We start from the raw sequence: 24350 nt of genomic DNA on the forward strand, positions 1-24350 counted from the left end.
TGACAGTATTGGATTTAAATATCAGCGGAGAACACGCACCTTGGCTAGGGGGAGTTAAGCGGGAAAAAGGAGATTTTGAAAGTCTTCATAGTCCTCAGTGACCAGACTCTTGACTTCCCATTCTCAGTGTCAGGTTCAAATGCAAATAATCAACATCTGTCACTTTTTTTGTTAGTTTTGTAGAACAAACTGTAAATTTCCCAGTCCACTCATTCTTTTTTAAAGATACTTTATCTGTGGGGAGAATCTCTGATAAGGCTAAAAGTTACCAAATGGCATTCAGTGGACAACAAGTGTTTATATAGCTTCTAAAGTTCCTAATTCTGAGCCAAGATACAGTTACCCACTGAGAGCGCAGACTCGAGAAGTGGCCTGCCAATTTCATTGGAAGAATTCTTCTAGTAGCAACTGAAGTTGCTCACTAACATTTCTTTGGATAGTCTAATCATGGTTCTACAGTACTAATTTCATTTTTTAGCTAAATTGCTACACCGATACTTTCATCGTTTTACATGTTCAGAGTTAATCTGACCTGGAATTGGAAGACGTTAAAACACCATTAGTCAAGGTTATAATTCGGTATTTTAAATTGAGCCCAAACTTTCAGTTTTCCATGTTTGATTAAGTCTAGCAAAATCTGCATTATTTCAGTGAAAAAGAACAGCTTTCATTTCCATTAAAAAATGAGGGTCTGCTGAAAAGTTTTCACAAAAATGGAAGCATTTCAAAGCAATAGTTTGATCTTATTTGCAGGCCACTAATGTATTATATCATCCTCAAATTCTACATTTTAAAAATATGCAAAACCAAAAATTCCTTGCAAACTGCGATGTGTATTTTAAGGAAATCAAATGTTTGAAAACTTCCAGTGAACACAAAAGGTCACCTAAGTCGAATTTATCTACTTTAAAAGATAATCAACTGCAGGGTACCTTTTTATGTTGTGCTTTCCGAGTTAATTTAAGAGAACTGACAGCAACAATGATAACCACTCTGATAGCCTAGATCTCTGACAGAGTCTTCTGCCCCGTGTTTGTCATTTCTATTGAGGATATCCTGTTTATCGACTTAGTCATTCATGACATGTGGGATAATTCAAGGATGATTATGCTTGTGGGTGTATTTATTACTGCATTTGTGCCAAAATGCTTAAACTGCAACAGGCCAAAATCTAAACTTAGGAAGGGAAGGAGAGCAGCATAAAAGGTCTTGAACAATGAACAGAGTGATTTTAGTTTATGCCAAGTCAAGTGAACATCCCTCTAACAGAAACATGTCCTTCTCTCGATTTCGCCAAGCTAGTAGATTATGGAATGTAGTAAGTAATGTTTACAAGATACTAGCACTGTGCTAACTGCTGGGGGGAATTAGATCAGGCACAACTCCTGTCTGTCATGGAGCTCACAGTCCAAGAGGGGAGAGGAGGTATTTTATCTCCATTTTACAGGTGAGAAAACTGAGAGCAACAAAGATGAAGTGACTTGCCCTAGGTAACACAGCAGGCCAGGGTCAGAGCTGAGTCTAGAACCTGGGTCTGGGTCTCTTGACCCATGTTTTTTGCACTCAGCCTCACTGGTGGCCAGGTGTTTGAGTCAGAAAGTACTCATTTCTTGAAAATCTAAAGCACACACGAGATTCATTCGTTCATATTTATTGAGTGCTTACTGTGTGCAGAGCACTGTACTAAGATCTGTATGAGACCTGAGATATGGCCCCAAAGCAGCTTTAGAGAAGCACTTGGGTACTCACGTGCTCTGCTGCAGTTACATACATGTCCTTTCATTATACCATTTCCCCTTAGCTATAATTTTAACATCTGCCTACTCTGCTGGATTGTACACCCCTTGAGGGCAAGGATCATGTCTATTAACTCTGGGGTACTCTCCTAAGCGCTTAATACAGTGTTCTATTGCTTTCCGCTACTGGTAACTGATTTCAATGTCTGCCTACTCTGCTAGATTGTCTACTCTGCTAGAACTTATGCCTATTCAGGGTACAGATCACGTCTGCTAACTCTAATGTACTCTCTGAAGCACTTAGTGCAGTGAAAGCCCTTTGAAATCAAGCATCATGTCTACTAACTTTATTGCACTCTCCTAAATGCTTAGTATAGTACCCTATTGCTGTCCCTTACCTGTAATTGATTTTAATGTCTGCTTACTCTGCTAGAATGTAAGACCCTTGAGGCCACGGATCATTTCTAGCAATTCTATGGCACTCTCCTAAGCACATAGTACAGTGGTCTGCCCAGAGCAAATGTTCGAGAAATACTTTTGATCAACTGATATCTAAGCGCTGTGGTAGATACAATATAATCAGATCAGATATGGTACTGGTTCCACATAAGGCTCACAGTCTAAGGTAAAGGCAGCTGAGAGATCAAGGAGGATTAAGATGGAGTACATTGCCAAGATCCGCCCTTTCCTCTCCATCCAAACCGCTATCCTGCTAATTCAAGCTCTCATCCTATCCCGTCTGGACTACTGCACTAGCCTTCTCTCTGATCTCCCATCCTCGTGTCTCTCTCCACTTCAATCCATACTTCATGCTGCTGCCCGGATTATCTTTGTCCAGAAACGCTCTGGACATATTACTCCCCTCCTCAAAAACCTCCAATGGCTACCGATCAATCTGCGCATCAGGCAGAAACTCCTCACCCTCGGCTTCAAGGCTCTCCATCACCTCGCCCCCTCCTACCTCACCTCCCTTCTCTCCTTCTACTGCCCAGCCCGCACCCTCCGCTCCTCCACCACTAATCTCCTCACTGTACCTCGCTCTCGCCTGTCCCGCCATCGACCCCCGGCCCACGTCATCCCCCGGGCCTGGAATGCCCTCCCTCTGCCCATCTGCTAAGCTAGCTCTCTTCCTCCCTTCAAGGCCTTGCTGAGAGCTCACCTCCTCCAGGAGGCCTTCCCAGACTGAGCCCCTTCTTTCCTCTCCCCCTCGTCCCCCTCTCCATCCCCCCGTCTTACCTCCTTCCCTTCCCCACAGCACCTGTATATATGTATATATGGCTGTACATATTTATTACTCTATTTATTTATTTATTTATTTATTTATTTTACTTGTACATTTCTATCCTACTTATTTTATTTTGTTGGTATGTTTGGTTCTGTTCTCTGTCTCCCCCTTTTAGACTGTGAGCCCACTGTTGGGTAGGGACTGTCTCTATGTGATGCCAATTTGTACTTCCCAAGCGCTTAGTACAGTGCTCTGCACATAGTAAGTGCTCAATAAATACGATTGATTGATTGATTGATTGATTGAGTAGAGGCAATTGGATTGGGCTAAGAAGGATATCGTTTGTGACCTTTGAGAGGTCAGTTTCTCTACAGTGAAGGGGATAGAAGCCAGCTTGGTGGCGGTCAAGGAGATAACTGGAAGAGAACTTGAGACAGTGGGTTTAGACAATTCGCTCAAGGAGTTTGAAGAGGAATGGTAAGAGGGAGATGGGGCGATAGCTGGAGGGAGCCATGGGGTAAAGGAAAGTTATTTTTATAATGGGGAGACATGAGCACTTTTGAAAGCAGTGGGAAGAAGTCTTTGGAGAATGAACAGTGAACTGTTGAAGAGGGCAGTCAGGAAAGGAAGAAGAGAGGGGGCAAGTGTTTTGAAATGGTGGAAGGGATGGGGTTGGCTATGCAGGTGGAGGGGGTGGATTTTTGAGAGAAGGCAGGAGCTCTCCTCTTGAGATACTGCTGGGAAAGCTTCATTCATTCATTCATTCAATCGTATTTATTGAGTGCTTACTGTGTGCAGAGCACTGAACTAAGCACTTGGGAAGTACAAGTTGGCAACATATAGAGACAGTCCCTACCTAACAATGGGCTCAGTTGAAGAAGGGGCAGGAGGAGGCAGGGACTGAGGAGAAGCAGGGGAGATTTTAGGGGAAATCACACCTGATAGTTTCAATTTTCTCAATAAAGTAGGAAGTCAAGTCATTAGGGGTGATGGAGGGCTTTCTTGAGAAGCAGAATGATCTAGTGGAAAGAGCACAGGCCTGGAAATCATAAGACCTGGGTTCTTATCCTGGCTCTGTGAATTGTTTGCCATGAGCTAACCACTTCTCTGTGCCTCAGTTTCCTCAACTTTAAAATGGGGATTAATTTCTCCCTCTTACTTAGACTGTGAGCCCAATGCCAGACAGAGATTATGTCTAGCCTAATTAACTTGAATCTACCCTAGAACTAAGAATAGTGACATGCAGTAAGCACTTAAATGCCATTAAAAAAACTATAGGATCATAACTGATGAACTTTGCATGTAAATAGCAAAGCCACTAACACCCTTTGGGGGGATTTATGCAAAATAATTTATTGCAATTCCTTATTTTTTAATCATCCATCAGAAGATCCATTTTAATTGGACTCCACCTAAAGGGAAGATTGCTCATTCCTTTGAGGCTTAAAGAAGGTAGTGTACACTGAAACAAAGCTTTTCTCCCCTTTCTTGCATGTACCATTTGCCTGACAATCCTGTGAGCTCAGCAATTTCCTATTATTTAAAGTGGATGGCGGAAAGGGGCCAAAGAAGTTTTTTGATGCTTTAGGTCTTAAAGTAGTAGCTAAGCAACCCATTAAGTAGCCCTGACAACAGAAATAAAAGGAACTTAAGCGCTGGTTACATCCAGTCACTATCCCAATATACAGAAACTGTAAGTGGTTGTTGTTAATTGTCCCAATTGGAAAAACAAGCTTTGCTTCTTTATCACATTACTGAACGGTAGATCAGCCCATATGTGACTGAATTATACTGAGAAATATACTTTTGGCACATCTGGGAGGCTTTTCTTCAGCATATTATTTTTGGGCTCATTACTTTACAGTTGAGATTTGAATCTCAGATGTGTGGTTTTTATTAGTTCCTCAATTTTTGGCAAAACAAAAGAAGGTAGCTATGGTAGCACACTGTCTTTCCACTAGGTGGAAAGTGCAGACGTGTTTCATGCAATGGGAGCTGAAAATCTGGCTCTCAGTGTGAAGCACAATATGCACCTTTACAGAGCAGAAGTTGCCAGTATCTATTCAGGACTGAAGAGGGGTCATTGGAAAACTTCTAATGCAAGTTGGGCACCCCTTCCTGCAAGATACTTGGGTTTCAATTTGTACCTAATATATTCCTAATTATGCCCAGGAAATTCATCCCAGCGCTCCGTGTGTGAGCTGTATTGTAATCAGAGTCAACTTTAGTTCTAGAGCAGGCCTCCTAAAACAATGTGGTCTATTGTTCTCCAGGCACAGGTCGATTTAGAAAAGCACTGCAACTGAACGTGTCAATAGACTGCAAACAAAAGTGACAGTCTTGATGCTTCATTACTATGTGCACCTCTGAAGAGTAACAAAATCTTCTCAGTCCAGGGACTGCCTGAGGACCTCATTCAAAACACACCCTGCCTCACAATTTGTTCACAATGCTCCTTTCACTTACTGTTGTACAGCAGTATTGATCTCATGTCTAAACTTACCCTGGCATACAACAGTGAATATATGAAACAACTATATCAATAACATGGAAATGTTGCAAACTGCAATGCCAAGGGTTTCAGGTCCAGCATGTTTTCATTTCTAATAAAAGGGGGCAGTATTACATCAGTTGAAATTCTAATATTCAGATTCGTGAGAGAATATTGGCGAGGAACATCGATACTTCTTTGCAGAAAAGGCAACCACACCAGAAAGAAGTGTAGTGCTTAGGGTGCTATTTCCCTCTGTGAAAGAAACATCACTTTGATACTGTGAATCGGTGTAGTTTTCTCAGGACGCCTGGAAAGTTAGAGACTTCTAAAAATCCCAGATGGAAATTCTATCACTGTTCATCTAAACCACAGTACGTGGTAGATCACTGGCGATATCCAACTCTGGATGGAATTTATATTGAAATAGACTTAAATTATTACTGTCAAAGGCCATTGTACTCCTACTGGTCCACATGCAAATTCCACAGCTCTATACATGTAGTTAGGGAAAAAGGTTTTGTCTCCCCAAAAGCCACATCATCATCATCATCAATCGTATTTATTGAGCGCTTACTGTGTGCAGAGCACTGTACTAAGCGCTTGGGAAGTACAAGTTGGCAACATAGCCACTGGAAGGAAGTTTGGCCATGCTGGGTGACAGAAATGCAGGATCTAAGGACTGGACAGGATCAGGAGAAGTCCATCTATAGTCTTGAGGCAAAATTAAGGGCCCCATACAAAGCGTATTGTTTTTAAAACAGTCCAGAAAAGTTTTCACAAATTCCTTTGTAAGTGTTGAACAACTGTTCCTGTCTGTCAGGAAATTATTCCTCAGAGTTAACACACTGCTGTGGAGAATCATTTCTGCTAGCATCCTCCAAGGCAATAGGGAAAGCAGACCAATAAGCCCTACCTAAAATCCCCCCTTATCCATGAGTACCATTTCTAAATCACCCTTAGTCTTTTCTTCTCTGCACTGAAGAATTCTAACTCTTTTTCCATAGGTCTCGTTTTTCCAATCCTGAATTTCCTTGATGGTGATCATAATGAGGTTACATTCCACACTTATGTTTTGGTCTTCTCTAATAGGGAAAACCAGGCAATGAGAGTTGGGCCAGCAGTCTCCTGGGAAGTGGTCAGTGGAGGTCAAAGAAGGATAGAATCTGGTTCACATCTTCCCTTCTGCTTCAATCAACCAATCAATTATATTTATCAAGTGCTTACTGTGTGCAGAACACTGCACTAAGAGCTCGGGAGAGTAATAATAATGATGATATTTGTTGAGTGCTTCCTATGTGCCAGGCACTGTATTAAGCACTGGGGTGGGTACAAGCTAATCAGGTTGGACACAGTCCCTGTCCCACATGGGGCTCACATTCTCAATACCCATTTTCCAGATGAGGGAACTGAGGCCCAAAGAAGTGAAGTGACTTGCCCAAGATCACACAGCAGACTAGTAGCAGAGCTGGGATTAGAATAATCATAATAATAATAATAACAATGGCATTTGTTAAGCACTTACTATGTGCAAAGCACTGTTCTAAGCGCTGGGGGGATACAACATAATCAGGTTGTCCCACGTGGGGCTCACAGTCTTAATCCCCATTTTACAGATGAGGTAACTGAGGCTCAGAGAAGTTAAGTGGCTTGCTCAAGGTCACACAGCAGACATGTGGCAGAGCCAGGATTCGAACCCATGGTCTCTGACTCCAAAACCCGGGCTCTTTCCACTAAGCCACGCTGCTTCTCTATAGAACCCACGACCTTCTGACTCCCAGGCCCATGCTCTATCGACTAAGCTATGCATGCTGCTTCTCAACATAACAGAGTATAGCATAACAGCTTTGGTAGGCACTTTCCCTGTCTATCATCATCAATCGTATTTATTGAGCGCTTACTGTGTGCAGAGCACTGTACTAAGCGCTTGGGAAGTACAAGTTGGCAACATATAGAGACAGTCCCTACCCAATAGTGGGCTCACAGTCTAAAAGGGGGAGACAGAGAGCAAAACCAAACATACCAAGAAAATAAAATAAATAGAATAGATATGTACAAGTAAAATAAATAAATAAATAGAGAAATAAATATGTACAAACATATATACATATATACAGGTGCTGTGGGGAAGGGAAGGAGGTAAGATGGGGGGGAAGGAGAGGGGGACGAGGGGGAGAGGAAGGAAGGGGCTCAGTCTGGGAAGGCCTCCTGGAGGAGGTGAGCTCTCAGTAGGGCCTTGAAGGGAGGAAGAGAGCTAGCTCGGCGGATGGGGAGAGGGAGGGCATTCCAGGCCCGGGGGATGATGTGGGCCGGGGGTCGATGGCGGAACAGGCGAGAACGAGGTAAATTGAGGAGATTAGCGGCAGAGGAGTGGAGGGCGCGGGGTGGGCTGTAGAAGGAGAGAAGGGAGGTGAGGTAGGAGGGGGCGAGGTGATGGAGAGCCTTGAAGCCCAGGGTGAAGAGTTTCTGCCTGATGCACAGATTGATTGGTAGCCACTGGAGATTTTTGAGGAGGGGAGTAACATGCCCAGAGCGTATCTGGACAAAGACAATCCGGGCTGCAGCATGAAGTATGGATTGAAGTGGGGAGAGACACGAGGATGGGAGATCAGAGAGAAGGCTGATGGGATCAGAGAGAAGGCTGATGAGATCAGAGAGAAGGCTGTCTACAATGAGCTTTCAGTCTAGAGGGGGAGCCAGACGTTAATATAAATAAATAAATTACATATATAAACATTAGTGTGGTGGGACTGAGGGAGGGGTGAATAAAGGGTGCAAATCTAAGTGCAAGGGCAATGTAGAAGGGAGTGGGAGAAGACTAGTCAGGGAAGGCCTCTTGAAGGAAATGCCCTTTTAAGCTTTGAAGGTGGGAAAAGTGATCATCTGTCGGATATCAAGAAGGAGGGTGTTCCGGGCTAGAGGCGGGATGTAAGATGAGAGGTCGGGGGCAAGATGGTGAGATGGACAAGACTGAGGTACAGTAAGTAGGCTGGCATTTGAGGAGCAAAGTGGGTGGGCTGGGTAGTAGTAGGGAGGTAAGGAAGGAGAAGGCAAGGCAGTTGAGTGCTTTAAAGACAATGAATGGTAAGGAGTTTCTGTTTGAGTTGAGGTGGATGGGCAGTCTACTGCTCTCCTTATCTTCAAAGCCCTTCTGAGATCACATCTCCTCCAGGAGGCCTTCCCCAATTCATTTCTAATCTCCCCAGTTTATAACCACACAACTTCTACTTCATCACTTCTGTGACTCCTAACCACTTAAGTACTCTTTACTTCCCACACAATTTATGTACATCTTACTTGCCACATTACTTAAGCACTAAGTCATGTTCATATCTTTCTTTCTATTCTTCCTCTTAGCTGTCATTCATTTTAAATTCTATCTGCTACATAGTGAGATTCTTGAGAGTAGGGACCGTGACTACTAATTTTATTGTACTCATCTGAGCACTTAATACAGTGCTCTGTACACAACAGACATTCAATTACAACTAATGGATCCCTTGAAAAACATGAGAACTCAAGGTTGAAGAGGGGAATGCCATCTAGATCTCTTGCCATTCAGCCAGCTTGACCCAGGGTGTAAGTCAAAAGGGGCTGATTTAAAATGCAATTGTGTAGCACTATGACTACAAGGCTGTAGAGCTGAAATATCCCAACAACAAAAGTTGGCAAGGATTAATTCACAGTATGATCAAATCACACCAAACATTTACTCCTCTAAATTATATTTTCCCATGTGCTTAGTAAGGCACTCTGCTGGTAGCAAGTGCTCAATAAATACCATTACAGAAGAAGCATGGCCTAGTGGATAGAGCATGGGTCTGGGAGTTAGAGGAACCTGGGTTCTAATCCCAGCTCTACCACGTCTGCTGTGTGACCTTGAGCACATCACTTCTCTGTGCCTCAGCTACCTCATCTGTAAAAAATGGGGATAAGAGTGCGGGTCCCGAGTGAGACAGAGATTGCATCCAACCTGATTAGCTTGTATTTACCTCAGTGCTTAGAACAGTGTTTGGCACACAATAAGTGCTTAACAAAAATACTTATTATTATAATTACTGTATTATTTTTGTCTTGTTTTATGCCATCGAGTTGTCTCTGACCCATAGCGACGTCATGGACACATCCCTCCCAGAATACCCCACCTCCATCTGCAATTGTTCTGGTAGTATATCCATAGAGTTTTCTTGGTCAAAATACGGAAGTGGTTTACCATTGCCTCCTTATGCATGGTAAACTTGAGTCTTAGCCCTTTATTCTCTCCCATGCTGCTGCTGCCCAGCACAGGTGAGTTTTGACTTGTAGAAGATTGCCTTCCACTTGCTAGCCACTGCCCAAGCTAGGAATGAAATGGATGCTTCTGCCTGACTGCTTCCCGTAGTTGAGACTGGTACAGTACTGGTAACTCTCCAGGTGTGACCCTGAGAGGCTTATTATATTATATTAAATATTATTATTATTACTATTATTAGTGTGACCTTAGGCAAGTCAACTTCTCTATGCCTCAGATACCTCATCTGTAAAATGGGGATTAAGACCATGAGCCCTAGATGGGACAAGGATTGTGCCCAACCCGCTTTGCTTATACCTACTCCAGCACTTAGAAAAGTGCCCGGCATATACTAAGCACTTAATACTGCAATTATTATTATTAGCATCAGATTTATAGACCAGAGATAGTACTTTCTCACTAGAAAAGTCAAGCACCCGGCTGCCATTTTTTCCCCAGCTGTTTCAGAAGGGACTGAAGAAGAGCAGAATTTCTTCCACCCTGGGCACCAGCCACACTGCCGTGATGGAGTGAAACAACTCTCAAGGAACAGTTCCACTCTGCCGTGTCTACTAGCCACAGATTTAACAGTCCCTGACTTCCTGGTGATGCAGTAAACCGGAATCCGCTTCCCAAGGGGCCGTTATGGCCTATTGGGCCCAAAATCTTTTTCTTATGGATTTAGCCAATAAACTGTAACATCTCTGAGGGTAAATATGCATCTCAACATATATGTATGCATAAGGGGGTATCTAGCTTATAGTTCATAATATTACCATACACATCTAAAATGTATTTAACAATAATTGTGGTCTATATTTGAATCAGCGTGTTATTATTTTGAATAATGATTATACATCTTTCGGCAGGGATTAAAAAAATATATTGGAAGGTTATTATAATACATATTAAGGAGAGTTCTAAGATTTCAAGAGAGCACAAATGTGTAGGCTATATATTGCAGAATGCAAGGCACAATATCCTAATTTGGACATGTCTTTGTCTTGACTGCATCCTTAAACTGATGACATTTAGACTAGACAAACTGAGACTGGCATAGTTGTTTCAAACTCCTCACCCCGGCTTCAAGGCTCTCCATCACCTCGCCCCCACCTACCTCACCTCCTTTCTCTCCTTCTACAGCCCTGCCTGCACCCTCCACTCCTCTGCCGCTAATCTCCTCACCATGCCAAATTCTCGCCTGTCCCGCCGTCGACCCCTGGCCCACGTCATCCCCCTGGCCTGGAATGCCCTCCCTCCCCACATCTGCCAAGCTAGCTCTCTTCCTCCCTTCAAGGCCCTACTGAGAGCGCACCTCCTCCAGGAGGTCTTCCCAGACTGAGCCCCCTCCTTCCTCTCCCCCTCCTCCCCCTCTCCACCCCCCCCGCCTTACCTCCTTCCCTTCCCCACAGCACCTGTATATATGTATATATGTATGTATGTATTTATTACTCTATTTATTTATTTTACTTGTACATATCTATTCTATTTATTTTATTTTGTTAATATGTTTTGTTTTGTTCTCTGTCTCCCCCTTCTAGACTGTGAGCCCACTGTTGGGTAGGGACCGTCTCTATATGTTGCCAACTTGTACTTCCCAAGCGCTTAGTACAGTGCTCTGCACACAGTAAGCACTCAATAAATACGATTGATTGATTGACTGATTGATTTCAAGGAACGTACCCTATCATTTGTGTTCTTACTGTGTCTGCACCTTTCTGCATTTTCCAGAAGAAAGGAATTTTATGCCAGGCAGTCACCAAAAAGTTTGCCTTACTGCAGGTCTCTCCCATATTTTGGGTTTTCTCTTCTTTTAAAAGGCTGGCAAGGCCTTTTGCCAAGCTTGGAATTCCACCCAATACCTGGTACACCGCTGAATGTCAAAAACAACACTAGCAACGGGAAGATAAAAAAATCCACTGAGGTATTCCAAACAGCTTCTGGAATGACAACTCTAAATGTCTTTTCCTAGAACTTTGTTTACTAAACACATTCTATTTCAAATGCTTCAAATACAGATCCTACCAACAAAAGTCATGGAGGCATTTTCCAATAATGTGCTTAGTACAGTGCCTAGCACATAGTAAGCGCTTAACAAATACCATTAAAAAAAATAATCCAACATATGATCTGAGGCACAGAGATTCTTATTTTAGGTACAGCGGGTCTAATTCTTTGCCTCATCGTGATGGGATCATATCTACCAACTCTGCTTTGCAATTTTTTCCCAAGTGCTTAGTACAGCACTCTGCACACAGTCAGCTCCCAATAAATATCATTAACTGACTGATGGAATCACAGATCTACCAGTTGGGAACTTAAGAGTACTGGATGGAGAGCGGAGAGAGAGAGAGAGAGAGTGTGAGGAAGAGAAGTGGGGGAAAAAAATTGGGTAGCAATGGAATCCATAGAGTGCAATCACCTCTACTGTATTACCAATCAATTCATACACTCAAATGCTATGAATACTTAAGGATTCTGGGTTACAGCACCTACCTTCAGATAACATCTTCTTCATCTGGGTTAGGGAGGTGATGTGCTTCTTCCATTCTTGCTGGTTTTCTCCTCCTGCCTTCTGCTACATTATCTTCTAACCCTTTTCTCCTGGTATTTTTGGCCTGAATCCTAGTGTGTCTGCGTCCACGGATCACTGTGTCCCTGGGAGCATGGTGTGGTCCCCTGTATGTAGATTTGTGATTGAGCTTTCCTGTGGAAATGCCCCTGAGTGTTCTATTGATGCATGCGTCTGATGCCCGTGTTCTGTAAGTATTTGGGGAAGCAACATGGACTATTGGAAGCAGAAGGAGCCTGCGAGAAGGAGCACCTGGGTTCTTAAACAAGCTCTATGATTTGCTTGATGTGTGACCTTGGGAAAGTCCCTTTACTTCTCTATCCCAGTGCCTAGGACAGTGCTTGGCAAACACTGCTGCTGGCTCACAGCCAGTCCCACCAGGTCACAGAGAATAACAATAATAAAAATAATAACTGTGGTATTTGTTAAGTGCTTACTATGTGCCAGGCATATACTATCCTCATTTTACAGATGAGGTAACCGAGGCTCAGGGAAGTGAAGTGACTTGTCCAAGGTCACAGAGCAGAACTCATAACCTTCTGACTCCCAAGCCCATGCTCTATCCACTACACCTTGATCAGAGAACCTTGATGCCCACCCCTGGCTCCTATGGGGATGGCACATTATGTCAGAAGAGATGGAGGTGGAGTAGATCTCAAATCTTTGAGCTCAAACCTTTGAAGACTCACCAACATGCACCTGAATGGCTATCACTTTGAAGAAGAAGCAATGATTCAAAACTGGTAGGGGGCTACAGTGTGATATCCTAACTCAGGGTGTCAACCTAACTTGCAGATGAAGCAACTGAGGCACAGAGCTTAAGTGACTTGCCCAAGGTCACACACCAGACGAGTGGTGGAGCTGGGATTAGAGCCCACATCCTTCTGACTCCCAGGCCTGTGCTCTATCCACTAGGCCACTCGGCTCCTCAGGCCCTGTCAGGCCTCAGGTCTCGAACGAGAGTCGGGCAAGTACGAGAACAGTCTTGGAAGCCAACGGTGGGTTGGGGCAGAAGAGAAAGACTTACCTTCTCATTCCTGCAGTTGTTCAGACCCAAGTTACTCATGGAGGTTAGCTTTCCATCGACACCGAGCGGTGGTGGGGGTTGCGGCTGCTGCTGCTGCTGCTGTTGTTGCTCTCGCTGGATCTGTTCTCTCATCTTTCGAGCCTCCTGAATGGCTTTCATCACTGTGTCCTGGTCCCCAAACAGGGCAGGGGAGTTGAGGCTGGACAGGATATCTGCAAACACAGTACTACCTCGTTAGAATGTGCAAGCAGCCAGATTCTGCCCTTACCTGTGCTTTCGATCTTCGCCCCATGAAAGGCTAAACTACGCTAGAAGCAGGGAGACCTAGTGGAAAAGGCATGGGCAGGAGAGTCAGAGGATTGGGTCCCCTCATCCCCCTCTCCATCCCCACCGTCATACCTCCTTCCCTTCCCCACAGCACCTGTATATATGTATATATGTTTGTACATATTTATTTCTCTATTTATTTATTTATTTTACTTGTACATATCTATCCTATTTATTTTATTTTGTTAATATGTTTGGTTTTGTTCTCTGTTTCCCCCCTTCTAGACTGTGAGCCCACTGTTGGGTAGGGACTGTCTCTATATGTTGCCAACTTGTACTTCCCAAGCGCTTAGTACAGTGCTCTGCACACAGTAAGCACTCAATAAATATGATTGATTGATTGATTGGGTCCTCCACTAATAATAATAATAATAATGGTATTTTTTTAAGCGCTTACTATGTGCAAAGCACCGTTCTAAGTGCTGGGGAGGTTACAAGGTGATCAGGTTGTCCCACGGGGGGCTCACAGTTTTAATCCCCATTTTACAGATTACAGATTACTAATCCACTGGATGACCTTGAGCAAGCCACTTCACTTCTATGTGTTTTGGTTACCTCATCTGTAAAACGGGGATTAAATTATTCCCCCCTCACCCCAATTTAAACTGTGAGGCCCTATGGGGGACAAGGACTCCATCTAACCTGATTGTGTTGTACTTACCCAGTGCAATAGTAAAGTTCTCAGCACAGAGCAAGCACTTAACACATACCAAACCAACTCTACAGCCTGGAAAAGAGTAAGGGGAACTGGGGCAAGGGAAATTAGCTCATTTACAACAGGGCTCTGAGAGGGGTGTTCTACAAAATCTGAGGGAACATGAAAACCCAAACGAGGGACTAAACTCCAGAAATGCAGCTGAAAGAACTCATCCAGTTGGCCACTCTCTGGACAGGAGAGGCTAAGCTATCCCGATCCCTGCCTCTTCTTGACTTGATTAATAGGCTGACTCTGTTGGTACTTAAATACTCCTCTGGAGTTTTTAAAAATAAAGCTCATGAGAAGTACTATGCCCTAGTGGAAATAACCCAGGCCTGAAAGTCAGAGGACTTGTTTCTAATACCTGCTCTGCTACTTGCCTTCTCTATGATTCTGGGCAAGTCACTTCACTGCTCTAGACTTTAAGCTCCTTGTGGGCAGGGAATGTGTCTGTTTATTGTGTACTCTCCCAAACACTTAATGTAGTGCTCGTCACACAATAAGTGCTCAGTACATATGACTGACTGATTGACTGCTCTACACTTTGTTTTCCTCATCCTAAAATGGGAATAAAATACCTGCTCTCCCTCATACTTAGACTACGAGCCCCATGTGGGACAGGGACTGTGTCCAACTTGATTACTGTGAATCTATCCCAGTATTTAATGCAGTGCTTGACACACAGTAAGTGCTTAACAAATACCATAATTTTTATTATCGATAATAATAATTGTTATCATTATTGTTATTATTATCATGATCCTAGACTCTAATTATTTCCCTTTAAATAAAGACCCAATGGGGGTTACTCTTACTCACATGTATTGGCACTTGGGCACAATTTTGAGTTTTCTTTATGATAACAGCCTGAATATGGGCCTGTATTAGTCATTAAGGGTATGTCTGTGTGGTGTGAGTCCGTGTGCGTGTTGTGTGTGTTTGCCACAGCAGGAAAGTGTGCACTCTATACACTGCATTGCCCTCCTCATCCAGGATGACCCCAAAGTGCTGAGGTGACTAATGAGGCATTCCACTCATTTGTGCTGCCTTATTTATTTACCACAAAAATGACAATCCTCCCCCAACCTCCAGACTTCCTGCTTTGAAAGACTCAATCTGCTGGCTGCATAACTGCGTGCGTGGATATAACTTTAACCTAGGCATAATGCTGCAAATAAAGCAAGACTAAATATTTACTCTCTTCAGACTCTGTGTAACAAAAAGAATAGGATCGCTAAACTTTCAACAGACTACTTTTCCCTTGTAAAATGCATTTTATTGTAGGTAAGATTAGTTCTTTGGATAAGGCCTTCCAATTTTAGACAAAAAGATAGCAATTATTCAGTGATTGGTAGGTTCGGGCTGCTGTGGTAAAGTTTTAACTTGATCCACCTGTTTCTTGCCATGAGGGTGTGTAGTGTATATCAATCAATCAATCAATTAATCGCATTTATTGAGTGCTTACTGTGTGCAGAGCACTGTACTAAATGCTTGGGAAGTACAAGTTGGCAACATATAGAGACAGTCCCTACACAACATTGGGCTCACGGTCTAGAAGGGGGAGACAGAGAACAAAACGAAACATATTAACAAAATAAAATAAATAGAATAGATATGTACAAGTAAAATAAATAAATAGAGTAAAAAATATGTACAAATACATATACATATATACAGGTGCTGTGGGGAAGGGAAGGAGGTAAGACGGTGGGGATGGAGAGGGAGACGAGGGGGAGAGGAAGGAGGGGGCTCAGTCTGGGAAGGCCTCTTGGAGGAGGTGAGCTCTCAGTAGGGCCTTGAAGGGAGGAAGAGAGCTAGCTTGGCAGATGGGCAGAGGGAGGGCATTCCAGGCCAGGGGGATGATGTGGGCTGGGGGTCGACAGCTGGACAGGCGAGAACGAGGCACGGTGAGGAGATTAGCGGCAGAGGAGTGGAGTGTGTGGGCTGGGCTGTAGAAGGAGAGAAGGGAGGTGAGGTTGGAGGGGGCGAGGTGATGGAGAGCCTTGAAGCTGAGGGTGAGGAGTTTCTGCCTGATGTGCATATTGATTGGTAGCCACTGGAGATTTTTGAGGAGGGGAGTAACATGCCCAGAGCGTTTCTGGACAAAGACAATCCGGGCAGCGGCATGAAGTATGGGTGAAGTGTATAGATATACATATGTGTGCATGTGTTTGTGGGGTGGAGGGAGGCAGTGAGTGTGTATATTTAAACAGTCAGACAAGCCTGATGAAGGGAGAAAAGCAAGCATGCTGGGTAGGCACATGAATACTGGCGTGTGTGTGTGTGTGTGGGGGGGGGACAGAGAGTATGCCACACCCATATGGATATATCTGGGTGGGTATGGATTTGCCCTATCAAGATTTCTAGAGCCTAATTCTGTGTGTGTGTGTGTGTGTTGGGGGAGGAGGGAGAGACGAGGGCTCCAATTAAATCACTATTTGATCATAGGAGAAGGAGTGTCTTCCCCTCTCATTCTTTTTGCCAAAAATAGTTCTCATCCACACTCATTCCTGAACCTACCTAGGTCTAACTATAAATTCACTTTCCAGTCTTGCCCAATGACTTGACTCTGAAATGACTATATCAGATTCAAATCATTGCACCTCATGCTATGTTTCATTCATTCATTTATTCATTTAATCGTATTAATTGAGCGCTTACTGTGTGTAGAGCACTGTACTAAGCACTTGGGAAGTACAAGTTGGCAACATATAGAGACAGTCCTTACCCAACAGCGGGCTCACAGTCTAGAAGTCTTCCTTCACTTCTGAAGCCAAGAAAAGCTCAATGAGGTTTTCAGTTTTCCGGTTCTGAAAACATTTCCCCCAGCCCCCTATGCCCCCCAAGGTATCTGTTAATTGCTTATTATGTGGTAGGCACTGTACTAAGCACTGGGATAGATACAAGCTAATCAGATTGGACAGAGTCCATGCACTACATCGGGCTCAGAGTCTTAATTCACATTTTACAAATGAGGTAACTGAGGCACAAAGAATTTAAGTAACTTGCCTAAGGTAAGTAGCAGACAAGTAGCAGAGTCAGGATTCAAACCCAGGTCCTTCTGATTCCATTATCATCTTTATTATGAAGTATTTCTGGAACATCTGTTATTTGCGTTCTCTCTCTCTCTCTCTCTCTCTCTCTCTCTCTCTCTCTCTCTCTCTCTCTCTCTCTCTCTCTCTCTCTCTCTCTCTCTCTCTCTCTCTCTCTCTCTCTCTCTCTCTCTCTCTCTCTCTCTCTCTCTCTCTCTCTCTCTCTCTCTCTCTCTCTCTCTCTCTCCCCCAAATTACTCTCGCGACCCAAGCCACTTAACCAGGATCCTTCACTTCAGCAGACAAGGAACCCTGGGTCTTCGCTTCACTGAGCAATCATCCTGAACAGAGGTACGGTCCTGTAGATCACTTCAGTCACAGACACATCCCAGGTCTGCAGACTGTAGGCTGTTGCTCCTTCCTTTGGAGAAGGAAGGTTGCTTCAGAGAAGCAGCATGGCTTAGTGAAAAGAGCACGGGCTTGGCAGTCAGAGGTTGTGGGTTCTAATCCCGGCTCGGCCACTTATCAGCTGTGTGACTTTGGGCAAGTCACTTAACTTCTTTGTGCCTCAGTTACCTCATCTGTAAAATGGGGCTTAAAACTGTGAGCCCAAGTGGGACAACCTGATTACCTTGTAACTACCCCAGCGCTTAGAACAGTGCTTGGCACATAGTAAGCACTTAACAAATACCACAATTATTATTATTCCCAACCCTCCAATTACCTCCCTTTCTGGTTTACCTAAAGAGGATCCTCTTCCCAAAGTTCCCCCAATAGGGCTGGGGATACTGCTTTTGTTGGACAAAGTCACCGGGCTGGTTTTACTGGCTGGAAAGAGGGTCTGTGTTGGTGACGTCGGAGATTTCACTGGCTCTGCCGTCTTGGGTCGAGCTGAGAGATTCAGGGGCTGTGCTGCTTCATCCTACAAGGGTTGAACATAAATAATTATTAAAAAAAGAGAAAGGAAACACATTATCACTTAGCAAGGCACGGATATTTTACACCTCTGAGACAATGCCACCTTCTCCAGAAATAATGACAAAAGAAGCTAATTATCTACCTCCTTGAAGATTCAATGAAAGGAAACCTCATTAATTTCTCTGTGTTATGCTTCTATTTACATTAACTGGGTAGTTGGTTCATTCTTTTTTGCCAAATTAAAATTTGAATTAGCTCACATTACCGCTTAATTTCCTAATGTGTTTTCAGAGATCTAAATTAACCTAGGGCACTGGCAAAGAATTATTTAAGATTTCAAGCAGCTCAGTAAGGCTTTTGTGCTTGTTCTTGCTGAAAAGTTCCCGGCATTATAAATAAGCTTTTGTAGTTAATTTTTTAATACATATTTAAAATTAAACAATTGAGAGGACTTTAAAAATGGAAACATGGAAAACCCTATTCTGATCTTCTGGACTCCTGCCCAGAGAGCCACAGCTCTGCGCCTGTCTTCCATGTGGCTTTGGGTTCTGGGTGTGTGCACTTTTCATGGTCTCTCCCCAAACGTATAATTAATTTTTGCAAGATGCAGGGATGCATTGTAATTACATTTTACATGGCATCCTATGTGCAATTTATTGTACAGACTTAAAATGATGCATCTGTCTGTCGTGCTGCCTATTTTTACGGAATGTTTATTTTAAGCAACCGTGAGTCCCACAGCAAGGAACAAGGAATTCGACGTCTGACTTCCAGTTCTACTTTAGCCAGGGACCGGTTTTGGAGCTGGCTATGAAGGGGCTTTCCCTCGCCAATCTGTGGCTCTCTTTCTTCTTTTACAAAGTGTTCTGGATACTTTCAATTACGGGCCAATCGGTATAATCTCATTAACAAATGCGATGTGATTATATGCTAAGTCAGAAGAATAACTTCTAATATTTTCAAAATAAAATCCATCAAAATTAAATCAATAGCATTGAATGAACACCTGTTTTGTTTAGACTACTGTGCTAAATTCTTGGAGAGAGCGGGTACAATAGATTTACTAGTAGACATGATCCTTGCCCATAAGGATCTTTCCATCTAGTGGAAATAAAAGGGCCTGTTTCATAGTAATAATTTACTGGTTGAATCTAAGGTTGGGGTTGTAACACCACCACTAAGGGAATTGTCTGTGTTGAAAGTGCTTTTCTAGCATTGATTGGCTAATGCTGCATGACCCTGGGCTAGTCATTTAACCTCTCTGTGCCTCTGTTTCCTCATCCTCCTCCATTTAAAAAGAATTAAATACCCATTCTCCCACCCCATCACTTCGATTGTGACCTGATTATCTTCTATTCACCCTGGAACATAGCAAAATGCTTGGTACCTTATAAGTGTTTAACTTCAAAGTGACAGCATGACTCTTCCTAAGCTAAAAATGAGGAAATGGGCGAAATCTGAGGAACAGAGAGACCTAGAGTCTTGTCCAAAATAAGAGCTGTAACCTTATTCATGCATTTCTGATCCTGTTTCACAGAAGACCCCCAAGACTCCTCTAGACTGTAAACTCATTGTGGGCAAGGAACATGTGTCTACCAATTCTGCCAATACTGTACTCTTCCAAACACTTAATGCAGTGCTCTGCGCACAGTAAGCACTCAATAAATTTGATTGATTGATTGACTGATTCCCTCAGATGGAGTCCATATTTCTTCCAAGATTTAAAATGCGGGCGTCTGGTTTCCCCACTCATTCAGAGTTCACCAAAATTTGAGGTATAGTAGTTAATAGTGGCTCTTACTGGTACTCATGAAAATGGAACCCATCAGCTCAGAAACACATGCTACGGATCCTTAATGTACTGAATCATGTCCTCTTTCCCTTCCTTCTTCCCTGGGAGGAGAGATTTGGAGCTGTATCTATGCTCGTATTTAATTTCTTAATGCAACAAATTGCTATTTATTTGGAATACTATCACGTACCTTCAGTCGGAATCAGTCTGCGCATACACCTACATGAGTTATTTGTCACACTACATCATATGCACTTTTGTTTCTGAAGTTTTTAGTATGTTTATTATGATGAAGGAAGAGATATTGGGCATTTGCAAGGGGATCTTCAGGTTTTCTTTTTGTTACTTCAAAAATTGCTAAAGATGCCATGGCTGGTATAAAATCAGTATTCACAGAGCTCTAGAACACACAGGCATATATACTGCAACAACATATGTAAAAACCAAATATGTGAGGATATTGAGTAATGTATGACAAATTCTTATTCTCTGTGTGTGAGTGTGTGAGAGTTCTCACAAAGAGCATGCAGTGATATTATTCTCAGGGTTCTTCAGTGACTGACAGTTTTTTTTTCTCCCCCTCAAAGGATTGCTTATTTTTTCATCTATTTTTATGCAGGCAAAGCTATATACAATATAATAAGTATAAAGAAAAAGGTTTCCTTTTTTATTAACATAAAGTAAAGTCAAGTTAAATTATGTAGGGAAACCCCCAAGAATTTACATGTGGTCAACTGAGTAATTGAACTCAGCTGGCCAGCAAAGTTAGAATAGTATATTGGCAAATATGTGCTTAAATTGAACCAGGGAAAATTTTACTCATCCAGTAAAGGTTTGGTTTGGTGGAGATCCATTTGGCTCATTCACTTGTAACATTACTTCTGCACGTTAAAGAATCCGATACTCAATGCACTAAGTCACCGATGTTTAGTACCATTATACTATGGTAACTCCGATTAAACAAAATGCCTTCACTCCGGGGCATAGCTTAATGACTGCTTCACATAAGCAAACTCTTGAAAAGCAATGGATGGGGCAGCCTGCTCCCATTATTGACGCTGTCCATTTTCATATTTTAGAAACTCCCTTAACCACTAATTCTCCTGCTCTTAACAATAGGTGATGGAAAGTCAACCTTCTCCTCAAAGGATTCCACTAATCCCTGTGCTATTGAAATAAATCCTTTCAAAATATTCTGACACTTGTTGTGATTTTTTTTTAGCCTTTGGGTATGTTCAGGTCAAATTTCCACAGTTTCGAAAGTAACATCTGCAGTTTACTCAGCATTTGGAAAATGAACTCATTTAGGTGAATCTGTGATCCATTTATGTCCACTTAAAATGAGTCACATAGGCAGGCGAGCATAGGTGTTCCATATCCACGAGTGTACCTGAATAATCAATCAATGGTATTTATTGTTTTCTATGTGCTCGGCACTCTATACTAAGTGCTTGGAAGACCATAATACAAGAGTTAATAGACACCCCCTCTAGACTATAAACTCGTTGTGGGCAGGGAACATGTCTACCAACTTTGTTATACTGTACTCTCACAGTACACACAGTAAGTGCTCAATAAATATGATTGGCTGATTGACTGATTAGACATGTTGCCTGCCCACAAGGAGCTTACAGTCTACAGAAAAGCCAGGCTTTTTCAATGTGAGAATTTTTATATGTCTCCCCCTCTAGACTACAAGAAAATTCTGGGCAGGGAACGCATCTACCAACTCTGTTCTGCTCCTCTGCCGCTAACCTCCTCACTGTGCCTCACTGTCGCCTGTCCCGCCATCAACCCCAACCCATGTCCTACCTCTGGCCTGGAATGCCCTCCCTTCTCACATCTGCCAAACTAGCTCAGTTCCCCCCTTCAAAACCCTACTGAAAGCTCACCTTGTCCAGGCCTTCCCAGACTGAGCCCCCTTTTCCTCTGCTCCTTCTCCCCTCCCCATTGCCCCTACTCCCTCCCTCTGCTCTACCTCCTCCCTGCCCCACAGTACTTGTGTATATACATACATATTTACTATTCTATTTATTTTATTAATGATGTGTATATATCTACGATGCTATTTATTTATTTTGATGCTATTGATGCCTGTCTACTTGTTTTGTTTCGTTGTCTGTCTCCCCACTTCTAGACTGTGAGCCTGTTGTTGGGTAGGGATTGTCTCTATGGCCGAATTGTACTTTCCAAGAGCTTAGTACAGTCCTCTGCACACAGTAAGTGCTCAATAAATACATTTGAATGAATGAATAAATGTACTTTCCCAAGTGCTTAGCACAGTGCTGGGCACATGGTAAGTGATCAATAAATATAACTGATGATTCTATTTTTCAAATAATTTTTTTGCTCATTCCATTTGGTCTCCACTGCCCAGCAGAGCCATCAATGACTTTATAGTAACTCTATTGTGCTGTACTTTCCCACCGTACCTTAGTACAGTGTTCACACAGTAAGGGCTAAATGAATAGCACTGATTGATTGACTGATACAGACAACCATGACCACCCAAGGGTACCAACTTCACCTCGGATTTGGAGAGCCCCATAGTTTCAATTTCATATTCCTGCCAAGAGCAAGGCGACAAAGTGACTCAGACTAAACTGGATAAAGCAATGGTGCAGATGAGAATGGGAAGAGCCCAGCCATCAGCAGCTCTGTGAACGCAACAGGAAGCAGACACAATTTGCTCCCAATGGGGTGCATTTGTTCACTGATTCGTGCGTTCATTCAAAAGTATTTATCATCATCATCATCAATCGTATTTATTGAGCGCTTACTATGTGCAGAGCACTGTACTAAGTGCTTGGGAAGTACAAATTGGCAACATATAGAGACAGTCCCTACCCAACAGTGGGCTCACAGTCTAAAAGGGGGAGACAAAACCAAACATACTACAAAATAAAATAGAATAGATATGTACAAGTAAAATAAATAAATAAATAAATAAATAGAGTAATAAATATGTACAAACATATATACATATATACAGGTGCTGTGGGGAAGGGAAGGAGGTAAGATGGGGGATGGAGAGGGGGACGAGGGGGAGAGGAAGGAAGGGGCTCAGTCTGGGAAGGCCTCCTGGAGGAGGTGAGCTCTCAGTAGGGCCTTGAAGGGAGGAAGAGAGCTAGCTTGGCAGATGGACAGAGGGAGGCCATTCCAGGCCCGGGGGATGACGTGGGCCAGGGGTCGATGGCAGAACAGGCGAGAACGAGGTACGGTGAGGAGATTAGCAGCAGAGGAGCGGAGGGTGCGGGGTGGGCTGTAGAAGGAGAGAAGGGAGGTGAGGTAGGCGGGGGCAAGGTGATGGAGAGCCTTGAAGCCCAGGGTGAGGAGTTTCTGCCTGATGCGCAGAGTGATTGGTAGCCACTGGAGATTTTTGAGGAGGGGAGTAATATGCCCAGAGCGTTTCTGGACAAAGATAATCCGGGCAGCCGCATGAAGTATGGATTGAAGTGGGGAGAGACACGAGGATGGGAGATCAGATAGAAGGCTGATACAGTATTTATTGCACACCTCTGTTGGCAGAGCACTGTACTAACTTATTTTCACTGCATTTAAAGGAGTGGCATATACCAAAGTGGAGCAGAAAGTCCAAGAAGCAACATGGCCTAGTGGTATGGGCCTGGGAGTTAGAGGACCTGGGTTCTAATCCGAGCTCTGCCAAATACTTGCTGAGTGACCTGGGGCAAGTCACTTAACTTCTCTGTTCTCCTATTCTCCCTCTTATTTAGACTGTGAGCCCCATGTGGGACAGGGACTACGCCCAACCTAATTAGCTTGTATCTACCCCAGTGCTTAGAACAATGTTTGACACATAGTAAGCACTTAACAAATACCATAAAAAAGTGATTTAAATTTTGTTTTCTGTAAATGAAGTGGGGATTCCAGTCACTCTTGCCCCACTATGAGATGCAACAAGGTGTAATACCCCACCAAGCCAACCATGGAATTAAAGGCTCAGCTTCTGACTTAGCGCTGGACAAAAAAAAAAAATGTCACTTACTCTACAGAGCATTTTCAAATAAAAGCTCAGGTCCCAAAAAACTCTCAGGAATGAGTTTGCCAAGAGGGGCGCAGCAGTTTAGGAACTGATCTCACGATGAGGCAGGGGGGGTTTTGAGAGGCCAACACCTGTTTTTGAATGTACCATCATGAAAATTTACCACAATGGGTGACACTTTCAATGATCCTTTCTATTCCTGGGTTTCCTGCCGTTCATTTGGAATGGTGATCAACCGAACCTCTATTTCTCACAGTACC

General features: G+C 43.2%; 1 protein-coding gene across 1 annotated transcript in view; it reads right to left on the reverse strand.

Moving 5' to 3' along the window:
• The window catches only part of SOX6 (SRY-box transcription factor 6), a 379449-nt gene that overhangs the window by 66589 nt on the left and 288510 nt on the right, over window positions 1–24350 (reverse strand). Inside the window, exons 11-12 of the mRNA XM_038764241.1 lie at window positions 18119–18299; window positions 13322–13533 (exon numbers count right to left, since the gene is read on the reverse strand). Coding sequence (XP_038620169.1) covers window positions 13322–13533; window positions 18119–18299 — 393 coding nt within the window. The remainder of the gene's footprint in view (window positions 1–13321; window positions 13534–18118; window positions 18300–24350) is intronic.

The sequence above is a fragment of the Tachyglossus aculeatus genome, chromosome 22 (genome assembly GCF_015852505.1).
Source record: "Tachyglossus aculeatus isolate mTacAcu1 chromosome 22, mTacAcu1.pri, whole genome shotgun sequence".
Lineage (NCBI taxonomy): Eukaryota > Metazoa > Chordata > Mammalia > Monotremata > Tachyglossidae > Tachyglossus > Tachyglossus aculeatus.